The sequence below is a fragment of the Sinohyriopsis cumingii genome, chromosome 12 (assembly GCF_028554795.1).
Source record: "Sinohyriopsis cumingii isolate HCF-2022 chromosome 12, ASM2855479v2, whole genome shotgun sequence".
NCBI classification, from domain to species: domain Eukaryota; kingdom Metazoa; phylum Mollusca; class Bivalvia; order Unionida; family Unionidae; genus Sinohyriopsis; species Sinohyriopsis cumingii.
In genome coordinates this window covers 106,334,120-106,349,850 of record NC_142972.1, presented here as the reverse complement: position 1 = coordinate 106,349,850, position 15,731 = coordinate 106,334,120, and the positions used below count along the sequence as shown (strand labels likewise).

The window sequence follows — 15,731 nt, the reverse complement described above, 5'->3', positions numbered from 1 at the left end:
CTTTTGCTAAGAGTTTTAGGGCTGTTCCATTAAAACATACATGGAACCCAGGGAAGGTACTTTTAAAGTGGGGTATTCACCCATAGATGCAATTTAGAACTTTCTCATTATTTTAATATGAACTCTGTGAAATCAAAGTACCCTGGCATATATTCTTAAAAAACTGCCTTCCCTGGGTACCATGTATGTTTAAATGGAACAGCCCCTAAGGTTTCTGCATGTAACCAGGTGTATAGTCCTGGCAAGATGATATCATCTTTGCTTTTGTAGGACATTGGAGGAAAATCTCATGAATGAGGGTGACTGTTTCGCCCACTACTCCAGGTAGCCAGACCCATGATGTATGAGGATAAAATTTAATTGTGTGGATATTAGTTACCATAAAAAAAAAATATTCTGAATATTTTAGATTTTACAACATTTCTTGTCTGGTGGTCCATAAAGTTAAGTGAGCTTTTTGATATGGCCCTGTATGTGTTCAGCATTTACTTGTTACCAATCTGGATAATGAGCAAGATTCAAGATTGTAATGAGATTATCTTGCATCAAATTGGCTGAGTTTTACAACTTGTTACAGTTATTTATGCGAGTTAATTAGCATCACAGTTAATTAATCTCAATAACCTTCTCACATTGATATTGACTACTCACTATTGAGGTTGAGTATAATAGAGAAGTAGTAAGGCAAGTTTTTATTGTTTTGCTGATTGTTTTTTTACTTAAATAGACTTACAACTTTAATGGCTTGAATACATTTGTAAAATTAAAGTATACGAAAGGCATTTTTGTGACAATGTAAGTGAAACTGATGTCCTGTGTTTCGGTTTTTTTTTTCAGTTTACATAATAAGAAGGTCTATGTGCAGATGGGTCTTCGTAAGATGGTGAACAAACACACATGTAAAGACCTTCATCGCTGCATAAGAATGGAGGTTGATGGGAAACTGTTAGATTTACCACCAGTTGAGGGAATTATCATACTTAATATTCTCAGGTATGGTCTCTGTCAAACTCTTATTTATGAATTTTAAGTGGATTTTAATTTCTACCTCCAGTTGAAAAAATTCCATGGCATTCGCTGCATTCCAATACCAAAACCATGTGTTTCAAAGAATAATAACATTCTTACAATGCAGTATGTCAAGGGGCATAACTCAGGCTTTAATGAGGAAATTATATAGGCACTATCATGATTAGCTCCCTTAATTTCACAGTCAAAGAGTTGGAAGGTTGGGTATAAAAGATCGTAAACTGAAATTTTGTTAATTTGGGTATGAAATATTTTTATAAATGTTTTGTATATTTATATCAAGAGATGACAGAATGGAAGACTGAAAAGAATTCTGATGGAGTCATTTTAGAACAATGTTTATATGTGCTTGTTATACAGTTTTAAAGTGAGTATTAATGTCATACAGGTGATTTTCATTTCTCTGACCTAATACATCATCACATCAATCATCCAAGTCATCAGTTTCTGAATACTTTATCTTACAGTATCACTCACATTGGTAGTCAGAATGATAACTTTGCAATTATAGATTATATGTAAATCATGTATGCTGCTGCATTTATTGCTTCACCAGCTATATATTTTGTGTTATACCAGTGATGCATTTCATGTTATACCAGTGATGCATTTCATGTTATTCCAGTGATGCATTTCATGTTATTCCAGTGATACATTTCATGTTATACCAGTGATGCATTTCATGTTATACCAGTGATACATCTCATGCTATACCAGTGATACATTTCATGTTATACCAGTGATACATTTCATATTATTCCAGTGATACATTTCATGTTATACCAGTGATACATTTCATATTATTCCAGTGATACGTCTCAAGATATACCAGTGATACATTTCATGCTATACCAGTGATACATCTCATGTTATACCAGTGATACATTTCATGAGATACCAGTGGTACATTTCATGAGATACCAGTGGTACATCTCATGCTATACCAGTGATACACTTCATGAGATACCAGTGGTACATCTCATGCTATACCAGTGATATATTTCATGTTATACCAGTGATACATTTCATGTTATACCAGTGGTACATCTCATGCTATACCAGTGATACATGAGATATTTAGAATTATTGCTGTTTAGGTTGGCGTATGTATGTGTGTTTGCTCTTATCCATATACATGTCTGGTATCTGCAAATAAACAGGCAGTAATGTGCCTTTTCTCATGGCACATCTCTTCACAAGAAGATAAATGTAGTTATGTGCGCACACACACACACACACACACACACACACACACACATAGAGACATAGACATAGACATATATAGAGAGCTATTACAGACATTAAAGAATAGAGATTGGAAAGTATTTTCATTTGCTCACACTACGTCTCAAAATAAAACTGGTAATACCACATAACAGACACACTGCCTCATGATATTACTGATGTAAGTGTAAATGAGATGGTACAAGGAAAGCTTGGCTGTGAACAACAGTTGGACTTCTCTCTACTAAAACTTTAACAATGTAACATTTGCTTAATACAGAGACAGTATAAATGCTACCTTCTTTCAAAGTATTGTTTGCTTGGTGGGGGTGGTGGTAAACGAAAAAGCCACTCTTCACCTTCCCTGATAATTAGTAGTTAAATCATACTCTTTCCGATTTTCTTATTTATGTTTATTTTTGGAAATGTTTTCTCAAAAAGCATTTGAAAAATATGACAAAATATTAAACAAGGATGTTTAATTGGTTATTAGAATAAATGAACAATTGGCGTTGTTCATATGTTTTTATTCTTTGATCACAGTTTAAAAATAAATGTCATACATCTTACTTAGTAAAATGATGATTATAGAGAATTTACAAACATTTTAGATTTAGCAAATCATTTAATTTCAAAATTAAAGTAATAATCATTGATTTGTTAATGAAGTTAATTCTTGATTTGTTGATTAAACACGGTGTTCCATAAAAATATTTTATGAAAAAAACAACAAAAATCAATTTTGAACAAGTGCTTGAAAAAGAGAGATTGTTGCAGATAAGTATAACAACTTGTTATAGAAAACAAAGCACCATTTTTCTGTTATCATTGCTGTTGACATGAAATTTGTAAAACTATAAAAACAAAACAAACTCAAAGAAACTCAAATTCAGTTACTTTCAAAGAGTCGGAGTGTCAGCATTGGCGGTCGAACATTTTGCTAGGTCCTTATCGCAAATCACTACATTTTATTAAATATTTCCCTGTTTGCAGGGTTTACACTGTCATTCAAGGTCATCAAAAAGTTGCTGAGAAATGAACATTTCAAGGCCTTTAATATCATTGATTTTTCATCTGGGTCTTCAGTGTCCCTGAATTTGAGAACGTTTGGATAATATTATAATAAGGTGGAAAATGTTGCTTTCAAGTAATTTATTTTAAGTAGTGTTACATGTTTAGACTCTCATAAAAAGTAACAAAGAAAAAGTGAAGACAAGCTTTGTAAAATTTAACAAATAATTTATTTCCCTAGAAAAACAAGGTAAAAATGATGAAAAGAACTTATGGTTTTAAGAATCAAATCCAAAATAATCCAAGAATTAAAAATTAGAAGTCCTAGTAATAAAATGTTGTAATGATTTCGAGTTCAAGTCTCAATGAAAATCCAGAATGGAAGGCAATGACGTATACTGTAACCAGTATAGTACTGATGAGTCTACAGTTCTTTGTTAAACCACAAAAAAATAATATTCCAGTTTTGAATTCCGAATAAAATTTCAATAAATGTCTTTGTCCAACAATTTTGTATGAGCTCTTAAATATTCCTAGGGAAAAGAATTACTCTCTTAGAATCCAAATGATTTGAAGAAAAATTAAAATGTAACTCCAACTCACAACAGAAAAACACCACCTTGATGTCAAAGTGTTTAAAAGCCCAGCTAAAATTATTTCTCAATACATCACTATTAAATCTGATTACTGCACAATTCTGGTAAAACCATAATTTCAAATTAGAGGCTATTTACATGTGTAAAGTCACATACACCCAGTACATCCTTGATTCCATCCTATAAATCCACTGTAAGAATGAATAACAAAAATATTTTTAAAAAATGAAGTTGTTTTCGTCAACTCTTACTAATTCTTTATCAAAGTCAGGAACTAGATCATCATTAAGATACAAGGTTCTAAATTTAGGTGTTTAGGAAAAAAAATGGGTCAAACTGATTTTTAGAACATGTCAAATTCCGGTAAACAAAATTATATTGCTATAACATGTAATGAAATAAAAAAAAATTAAAACTAGCAGACAAACAATTAAATCAAATATAAATTAAATAAAATATACATAACAGTTGTGCAAGGAAGTACAGTTAGATTTTTCTGTCATCTGCTAATTGTTCTATCATTATCAGAATCAACAACAAGTAACCAGACATTGTGCTGTCTTGTAATCAAACATCGTGTCTAGTGTTACATGATGTAAACTTTTCATGTGCACTCTTTTATTAAACAGTGCTTCTGTCAAACAAGTATGGTCCATTAGCAACAATGTTTTAACAAATGTTTAATCATCGCAGAATGCTTGCAGAGTGCACATTCAGCAATAGTTGGTTGCAAAACAAAGATTTTATCAAGTGGCTAAGAAAAGATGTAATCTTGAAATGCAGAGCACATTGCATTGTGTGAAACACATCAATATCGCAGGAATGAGTATAGCTGCCTAAAGTAGCCCATACCTACCAACCCTTAAGATTTTACTGTCTTACAGAAGTCAGTCTGTAAATACGGACTTGCAGAATAAAAGCACAAATTACAGAAATACAATTGTTTGCGGTAAAATTTGGATACTGGCTTGTCCGTGTTTGATTTGGATCTGGGTTTCATATTAGATTCAGTTGAATTGATCAGAGAACCAGACTAACTTTATTGGAGTACCTTGGACACTTTAAGCTGCACATATTTTGTGATACAAAACATCGGCATGATCATCTGTTGCTTATTTTTTTAAATTCTAAACAGCATCCAACAGGTGACATGTTGGGGCGAAAGGGACAATAAACCTTTTAGAAAGTTTTGCTAATAAAGAGGAATAAAAGAGAATATCTGAATTCTTGGGGAAGGGAAAAAAATTGCATTTAATGAACATTGTGTGTTGATTTGAGTATGTCACATGACAATAAAGATCATTGCCATCTCCATTGGCCCACCTGCAGTTTTTTTCTTTCTTTTAATGATTATGTCAAGTTGAGAGGTATCAAGGAGCCATTGAGCTTGATAGGATTTGGAATTGCAGCTTGTGAAACTGTACTGTAAACTTTTTAGTTGAACACAAATTTACTATTGTTACATATCTTGTATCACACTTACTTCTAAATTCATGTTTTCCAGCTTCACAATAGCAGTATATTACATTTTGTTAACCTTACTGAAAACTGGTCCGACTTGCAGTAAAAATTGATTGCCTTACAAGGTTTTGTTTGGGTTGACAGGTCTGAGGGCCATGAAAATGAAAGAAACACTTGGAACTAATGAAAACTCACAAGCCTACTGTTTTGATGTCAGTGTCTATATGGTCAGTGTCATTGTTGTTGCTGTCATCTGCATCGTAAACCTAATTTGAAATTTGTCAGTGGGTTCTACAAATTCAGCGACTGACAATGGGTGTGCACTTTCAGTGACAGGTTTCATACTGATCAGATATGTTAGACAAACTGGCTGATGAAGCAGAAGAGAAAAGAGCGGTCACTCTAATGTCTCAAACTACTGGAGTTAGAAGAATCGTTGGAAAAACAAAAAAAGCAGGTGAAAGCATTAGAGTTGCCACTGGAGGAGAAAGTACAGCAGCTAAAGAGCAGTGTTTTAATATTTTGGTCTGGTTACAATGACTTTATTATCATTTGCCTATCATATTTTATAACATTTATATCTTTATTGATTTTGCAATTGTTTCTTGCATTTAAATTAGTAACTTGAAGTAGAACACTTGAAAGGAAATTAATTCTTGAAACATACCAGCTATCATAAAGGAAGTGTTTGCTTATATAGTTGAGCTGAGATTCAGTTTAGTAGAATATTAAATAAGTGTATTCTCTCTCTCTCTCTCTCTCTCTCTCTCTCTCTCTCTAACCCTCTTTTGCTCTTAAGTTGGCCAGTACATGTGGGTGGAATAGGGGATGTATTCCTGTGTCTTCCATGCATAGAATCCACCATATACTTGACCCAGGACATTTGTTCTGCCTTAGTGATTGATCTTCAACTCCATCCATTGTCATAATGGGTCATTAAAATAATGACAACAGATGACATTGAGTAGAATGTTCCAACTTGCATTATGCTAACAGATTACTTGCAACTTTTACTGTGCTTTTTCGATGTTATGCAGTTTTTAAACTATTAAGATGGTTAATATGGAATCAATTAAAACTGTTAGAATGCAGAGAGGAGACAGAAAAGGAATGATGCACTGTTGAATATTGAATTTTTACAGTATTCCAATTTCACCTACATCAGAGAAATACTGGAAGGTGTGAAAATAGAATGTACAGCTCACTCGCGAAGAAAATGTAAAATAGAATACTGCAGAATAGAATATAGCACATATAATAACAGAAAATTCATGCAATGAACTAAGGCAGTAATCCCCATGAAGCATGGTAGAATCTCTTTTAGAAATCGCAGTTTAATTTGGTTGAATTACACAAGAAAAACTAGGAGTAACTCATTTAGATATGCTGCTAGTGGGCTTCGTCTGGTAACTTTGTTGTCATTTATCATGAAAAGTATTGATTTATCATTGGCTCTCACTGCACAGTGCTTGCTCAGTGCAAGAATTATAATGCTAGAAAACTGAACTAGATGTCATTTAACACAAAACAAGTTGGAGAATTGAGTGAAGCTCATTGGATGACAGAAGAGGGGAATACAGATAATGATTTTAATCAGACACTTTGGCTTGGAATAAAACACGTCATTGAGTTTGATCTGCTGAATAATGCAGACTTGATACATAAGCCTTCGCACGTACATCATACTTATATCAAAATGTGAATATAGCCAAGTGTCTTCATAAGTATTGCAGAAAATGACAGTACGGTGATACATTAACATCTGTACTTCAACAGAAATCACATGTGACAGCATTGTAAGGCATTGACAACTATGCTTGTCGCAGTACTTTATTGCCTTGTCAGTGTTACATTTGACAGCATTGTAAGACATTGACATAACTAGATTGTAGCAGTGGCTTTTTGCCTTGTCAGTATTACATTTGACAACATCATGAGACATAGGCATAACTATGCTTGTAGCGGTGGTCTATAGCCATGTCATTATTACATTTTACAACATTTTGAGACATTGGCATAACTGTGATTGTAGTAGTGGCTTATTGCCTTGTCAGTATTGCATTTGACAACATCATGAGACATTGGCATAACTATGATTGTGGCAGCTGCATTTTGCCTCATCAGTATTGCATTTGACAACATGAGACATTGGCATAACTATGATTATAGCAGTTGCTTATTGCCTCATCAGTATTGTATTTGACAACATCATGAGACATTGGTAATATGATTGCAGTGGTGACTTATTGCCTTGCTATGTTACATATGACAACATTTTGAGACACTGACATAACTATGATTGCAGTGGTGGCTTATTGCCTTGTGAGTGTTACATTTGACAACATTGTTAGACATTGGCATAACTATAATTGTAGCGGTGGTTTATTGTCGTGTCAGTATTACATTGGACAACATCATGAGATATTGGCATAACTATGCTTGTAGCAGTGGCTTATTGTGTCATCAGCATTACGTTTGACGACATTTTGAGACATTTGTATCACTACTCTTGCACCACTGTTTATAGCCTTATCAGAATCTCATGTGGCAGCATTATACAACATTGACATCATCATTCTCACAGAAATAGCTATGGCTTCATTGTATCAACTCATCAATGTTGTTTCTATGTTCAGGTTATGTGTTGCATGTTTTTTGCAAGCCAGATGAAAGGGTCAGAGATTATTGAAGGTTAGATGCTGCTTTCTGCAGATCCAATTCTTTGGCCTGTGCATTTTATTGATTTGGTCTTCTTGCAGTTGGGGTTCTGGGGCTAACCCTTGGGGCCCAGAAAAGGAGGACCAATTTTCAAAACCCACACACTATGACGGCATGTTGGAGATTGTGGGTGTTACGGGTGTGGTGCATATGGCACAGATACACAGTGGGCTTCGCACAGGCATCAGAATAGCCCAAGGTGGACATGTAAGTAAAAAGTATCCGTGTCTAGTTGGACATGTAAATACATACTAGCCTTCTAAGTTCAAGTGGACAAGCAAGTAAATAACATCATCTTTGTTCAGGTGGACATGTAAATGCATACTAACCTTCTAAGCCAGTAGTGGACATGAAAGTAGATAACAGACTTTTAAGCCCAGGGTGGACTTGCAAGTTCATATTTGCCTTCTAAGCGTTGTTTTCATTACTGCAAAGCAAGAACACAGTATTATTATTAAACATATGTATATAAGCCTTGATAAACACAAAACTATTTCCAAAACTTGTGAGAAATTTCACTACTAACTGCATATTTAAAAAAACCAGCATGTCTGGGAGGGAAGTGGCTGCTAGAACCCAACTTGAACATCATAATTTTCTTCAAAGTTACCACTGTTAATTATAATGTCTCATTACCACTTAATGGCTTAAATCAGTCTCAAAAAATATTGGAAGAGATAATGCACCTCCAAAGTGGAGAGCTCCTAACATAGCCAATGGGTGCTGAAATCGAGTATGCACATAACACACGATGGGAACATGGAATATAATACAGTCTGACTGCAATTAATATATTTTCCAAAATAATAATTTTTTGTACATGCACAGTGGCATTATATCAAGTACCATATTTATGAGTTTCCTTATTTATTGTTATTATACCCTGACCAACAAAATTGGGAGCAGATATGGAAATGGGTTTGTCTGTCTGTCTGCCTATCCTTCAGTCACCCTTTTGTTTCTGGATTATAACTTTTACACCATTCAAGATATATCTCTGAAACATAGTATACATATTAGCTCAGTTTTTTGCAGTTCACAATTCTTTGATTTCAACATTCCATCCATCAGCTAGTTCATTTGTATAAATACTAGCTTCCTGTGTGTGTGTGTGTGTATATATATATATATATATATACACACAAAATCATGTCCAGTTACTTCTCGCCTTGTAAACATTTAGGTGGGGAAAGGGGAATCTACATAATTTTGATCTCCAGTTATAGCCCCTGAGCAGATATTTTTGAACTCTGTATTAACCATGTTTCTCTTTTATGCCTGTGTATGGTCATACAACTTAAGATATATTTTACCTAATGAAGTAATATTCACATCTTGCAAGGAAAAAGAGTCATGAAATGTTACTTTTTGAGTTAATGTTTTGCATTACAGCATTAGTTTCCATTCTTTGCATCAGCAAAAGTAGAATATATTACAGTGTTATGTTGTTGTTGTTGTAGTTGTAGGGTTTGATGCCATTTTTTGCACAAGATGGCTATACATGGCAGCCAGTATTAATGGTGGAGGAAGAACTCGGAGAAAACCCTTGAAAGAACAACCGACCCATGAGAAGCTACTGGCGAGCTTTCTCACATACCCACATTGGCCGAATCCGAGACTAAAACCCACGCAGACAGGGGTGAGATGGCAGTGATCCGTAACGGAGAACGCTTTAGACCACTCGACAGCTCGGGGCCCCACAATGTTATGTACTTGCTTTCTAATGTGAACTCCAATGTTCTATATCGATATCTTTCTGACTGTAATGCAAAGATGATTGCTTATATAATGTTAGAGTATTATAAGAATGATTGCTTAAGTAGTACTATAATATTTGTCTTTTTAAAACTTATTTAGTTTTTCCATGGTATCAAAAAGTCCAAAATCACATAAAAATATATAAGTTAGTGTATGATTTCTTATGCTACTGCTTGTTGAATATCTATTTCCAAGTGGGATTCACTGTTTAAAAGAGTACAGATAAAAGCATTGTCACTGATTGATCCTTAAAATATTAGATGAATGAGTATTTAAAAATTCCTCATATTTGCACAAATTCAAAATCCAAGAATCCAAGAATCATGTTATCAAATATACAATGAAATATATAATAGGTGAAATTCAAACTCAAGTTATTACAGACCAGAATAGCTTATTGTCTGTCCATCCCATTGGTACAAGTTTGTCATTGTTATTTATAAGGTACATGGAGTTTTGCCACAAGTCTTAACCTTCCAGTTCATTCTAAGTTCTAGTTTATCTTACTTAAAAATACTGCTACTTGGACATCCACTATGGCCACCATACCATGTTAAAAATCTTCATTGATATGGGGTTTTCACTAAAGTATTCATGCATTATATCTGCTTAGTCCTAAATGAAAATGGTGCTATCCGGCAATATAGTTGCAGTGAACACCATTTTGAAAATCTGAAATTTATCCAGAACATAAAGTCATATTGATATGGAGTTTTATCCCGAAGAATTCTTATGATTTCTAGTTAGTCTTAAATAAAATGCTGCTGGTCTGACCTTCAATATGGCCACTTTTGGCAATCTTGAAATTCGTATAGCTTTTCTTTCTGAATAGATGCTAATATTGGAGTGGAGTTTCACCAAAAGACTTTTTATGATATCAGCATAGTCCTGAATGAAAATGGTCCCAGAACTACATCCAGTATGACAACCTGGTGACCAGCTTGAAAATATTTATATCACTACTCATCCTGTATGCTTGGCAATATTTACATTTTAATTTTCACCAGAAGATTTATAATATCAGTTAGACGCTAAACGAAAATGGTGCTGATGTAACAGCAGTATGTCCACCATGCTGGTCCATTTGCAACTTACATATCAGTGCTACAAATCATATCTCAAATGTATGTTGGCAGCTGCCATTCAGACCAGTTAGGTATTTAAAAAGCAAGGATTGACAGAAAAGTTGTGAACCATTGAACTATTTATTTTTCATCCATATCTTCTCTGTCAGTCCAATCATAGAACAGTCTTGATGGTCTGAACAGATTGGGTTTACTTTCTTGTGGAGAAATTTGTGGCAAAACTATGTTGGATTTTGCTGTAAACATATATGTGAGACATTATTGTCTCACATAAATAGCTGAGATCATTCCAAATGCATGCTTGCCATTGTGAAAATTGTGTTTCTGATTCTTTTTGATGGCTGGTCTTATTCACAGTGTGAGTTAACTAAAAGCTTACATAGAGTATGCTGAGTTAACTAAAAGCTTACGTATAGTATACTGAGTTAACTAAAAGCTTACATAGAGTATGCTGAGTTAACTAAATGCTTACATAGAGTATATTGAGTTAACTAAAAGCTTACATAGAGTATATTGAGTTAACTAAAAGCTTACATAGAGTATGCTGAGTTAAGTAAAAGCTTACATATAGTATACTGAGTTAAGTAAAAGCTTACATAGAGTATACTGAGTTAACTAAAAGCTTACATAGAGTATATTGAGTTAACTAAAAGCTTACATAGAGTATATTGAGTTAACTAAAAGCTTACGTGGAGTATACTAAGTTAACTAAAAGCTTACATAGAGTATACTGCATTGCAATGAAGTATGTTATACATATATTCCCTCATTGTACCACTGTCTATGGGAGCCACAGAGTACACTGCCTTATAGTAAAGTACATAATGTGCGTATAATTTTACACTCACTCTGTGACATGGGATCCATCTCCATACAGGTACTGTGCTATAATGAAGGCCTTTATGGGGAGAGAGAGTTCTAGTATTTTCACAGTATTTATATATATACTGGACATGTCTTTCTGTTGCATTTTCGAATGTTTGCAAATATGTAAACTGATGAATAAAATGTACATAATTTTGCATAATATTTCCAGCTGCGCATTACGCTGCTAACAGACCTGCCAGTTCAAGTTGATGGAGAGCCATGGACACAGCCTGCGGGGCAAGTTGTTGTTCTACGTTCTGCTTTGAAGGTATATTTTTGTTCACACGTCGTAATAAATGTGCATTATTTTATGTATATGTCAGGAGATAATCTTTTGACACCAACTGGACAAACTTGCCACCAAATAACAGTTTTCACATAGTATTTAATGCCTGGTCCAATTCTATTTTTAGATTTGTTGCTAATTTTAGCACATTACACTAATATACATTTTTGGTCATTTTATACCTTTGTGTTAAGCAATATCAACATCACATGCTATTGATGCCCCTCGATCTCAGGAATTTAGAATAGGCCAATATCTGCCACCTTCACTGGCAGTGTTAGGAGTGAGGTAGGATGTTGAGACTCAGAAGGTGTTTTAAGTATTCATTGAGGGCTTAGCGCAGTGTTAAAAAAATGGTTTTGTACAATTGAGAATAAGTTGTCTATTTGTCTATTCATTACCAATATAAAATGAGTGGAAATTCAGATTTGAATAAAAGAAGGTAAACTATCAGTTCCTTGAAAGCATTTAATGCACTTTCAAACAGGAAATAGTTGGTGAACTTAAATACCAACTGGAGGGGGGAAGTGCGGTAATTTTTTTTAAAAATCTGGATTTATATTTTTCTTGTACCTGAAGGTAGTTTTTAAAAAACCAATGTTATAATCTAATTACTCTAATATCTTTTCTATCAATTAGAGAAAAAATTTTTTAAAGCTAGACATTTCTGAAGAAGAAAATAACACCGAAAATTAAATGGTTGTACCATTAGAATTAAAATACCTCAACACACAAACATGTACACACCACTTGCACTGATCACAACCACACAGACATTGAATTAATGCAGCTAGTTTCTCTCTTTAAAATCTTTTGACAATTTGATGCAGTTGTAATTAGATGCAGTCTGTACTGTTTTCAGGAGTTGAGTGAGGGGTTTAAAATGCTAATTATTGCACTCACTACAGACTGGAGATTGAATGTAGCATTTGCTCAGTTTTGCCAGATCTTGTTGAATTTGTCTCAGCATAGAAAATGATCTGCATAAGTTACGAGGTAGTGGCAAACATGTAATGGCTGCACTAGTCGTTAGGGTTTAACACCATTTTTCAGCACACGATAGGCTATACATGGCGGCCAGTATTAATGATGGAGGAAGAACCCGGAAAACCCCCGGAAAGAACCACCGACCCGCGAGAAGCTACTGGCAAGCTTTCTCACATTCCCACTTTGGCTGAATCGGAGACTCAACCCCATGCAGACAGGGGTGAGATGGCAGTGATCCGTAACAGAGAGCACTTTAGACCACTCAACCACTTGGGACCCCAGTTTTAAGAGTTGATTTAATAGTAGTTGCAATGGCTCAGTAGATAATATGCCATCGTGTGACCAAAAAAGATAAGGATTTGAATCCTACCATAGGATAAGCCCAGATAAGATACTGTGGCATGTACTTGGGCAAGGAACTTTTCTCCAAATTGCCTCTGTATTAAATCATCTACTTGCATTGCAGTAACATAAAACACCAAACCAAACCCACAAAACAAGCATGATGTGGTTACTACTTTTTTTATACTGTTTTCAAACATATGTAAACCTTTGTGTGTTTTTAACTTAGTTGGATTGGTTGGTTTGGTTGGTTTTTCAACAGCTCTTTGAGCCATTGTTGGTTATGATGCTGATGATATCAGGCTTCAGTGTCTCTTCCATGGACACTCTAAGACGTCCAATCCTGCTGACCTGGGCAGGTATTTAACCCATGACCTTGAATTACATGTCCAAAGCTCTGCCAACAGAGGTACCACAACATCTTCATTTGGTTTCATGTTTATACTAATGTTTAGATACCCATAATGATACTATTTAGCATTATCTCATAGGAAGTACTTAATATAAAAATTGCAGTATAGTCACTCGAACAGTTCATGTAAATACTACTCTGCAGCTACTATATTAAATAGTTAACATAAACGGTACAGTATAGTCACTATAATAGTTAGTGTAAACATTGCATTGTAGCCACTTTAATAGTTATCTAAACACTGCAGTGTAGCCAATATAACAGTTAATGTAAACACTGCAGTATAGTCACTATAATAGTTAAGGTAAACACTGCAATATAGCCACTTTAATAGTTAATGTAAACACTGCATTATAGCCACTTTAATAGTTAATGTAAACACTGCTATATAGCCACTTTAATAGTTAATGTAAACACTGTATTATAGTCACTTTAATAGTTAATGTAAACACTGCAACATAGCCACTTTAATAGTTATGTAAACACTGCAATATAGCCACTTTAATAGTTAATGTAAACACTGCATTATAGTCACTTTAATAGTTAATGTAAACACTGCAATATAGCCACTTTAATAGTTAATGTAAACACTGCATTATAGTCACTTTAATAGTTACTGTAAACACTGCATTATAGCCACTTTAATAGTTATGTAAACACTGCAATATAGCCACTTTAATAGTTAATGTAAACACTGCAATATAGTCACTTTAATAGTTAATGTAAACACTGCAGTATAGCCACTTTAATAGTTAATGTAAACACTGCAGTATAGCCAATATAATAGTTACTGTAAACACTGCATTATAGCCACTTTAATAGTTATGTAAACACTGCAATATAGCCACTTTAATAGTTATGTAAACACTGCAGTATAGCCCATATAACAGTTAATGTAAACACTGCAGTATAGTCACTATAATAGTTAATGTAAACACTGCAATATAGCCACTTTAATAGTTAATGTAAACACTGCAGTATAGTCACTATAATAGTTAATGTAAACACTGCAATATAGCCACTTTAATAGTTAATGTAAACACTGCATTATAGCCACTTAATAGTTAATGTAAACACTGCAATATAACCACTTTAATAGTTAATGTAAACACTGCATTATAGTCACTTTGATAGTTAATGTAAACACTGCAACATAGCCACTTTAATAGTTATGTAAACACTGCAATATAGCCACTTTAATAGTTAATGTAAACACTGCAATATAGCCACTTTAATAGTTAATGTAAACACTGCAATATAGCCACTTTAATAGTTTATGTAAACACTGCATTATAGTCACTTTAATAGTTATGTAAACACTGCAATATAGCCACTTTAATAGTTAATGTAAACACTGCAATATAGCCACTTTAATAGTTAATGTAAACACTGCATTATAGTCACTTTAATAGTTAATGTAAACACTGCAATATAGCCACTTTAATAGTTAATGTAAACACTGCAGTATAGCCAATATAATAGTTACTGTAAACACTGCATTATAGCCACTTTAATAGTTATGTAAACACTGCAGTATAGTCACTATAATAGTTAATGTAAACACTGCAATATAGCCACTTTAATAGTTAATGTAAACACTGCAATATAGCCACTTTAATAGTTAATGTAAACACTGCATTATAGTCACTTTAATACTTAATGTAAACACTGCAATATAGCCACTTTAATAGTTAATGTAAACACTGCAGTATAGCCAATATAATAGTTAATGTAAACACTGCAATATAGCCACTATAATAGTTATGTAAACACTGCAATATAGTCACTTTAATAGTTAATGTAAACACTGCAATATAGCCACTTTAATAGTTAATGTAAACACTGCAATATAGCCACTATAATAGTTACTGTAAACACTGCAATATAGCCACTTTAATAGTTATGTAAACACTGCAGTATAGCCACTTTAATAGTTAATGTAAACACTGCAATAT

General features: G+C 33.8%; 1 protein-coding gene across 1 annotated transcript in view; it reads left to right on the top strand.

Moving 5' to 3' along the window:
• Nucleotides 1-15,731, top strand: part of LOC149787195 (diacylglycerol kinase theta-like) — a 124,027-nt gene that overhangs the window by 72,997 nt on the left and 35,299 nt on the right. The window contains exons 20-22 of the mRNA XM_089977698.1: nucleotides 838-993; nucleotides 8,081-8,246; nucleotides 11,919-12,017. Of these exons, the coding sequence (XP_089833824.1) occupies nucleotides 838-993; nucleotides 8,081-8,246; nucleotides 11,919-12,017 (421 nt within the window). The remainder of the gene's footprint in view (nucleotides 1-837; nucleotides 994-8,080; nucleotides 8,247-11,918; nucleotides 12,018-15,731) is intronic.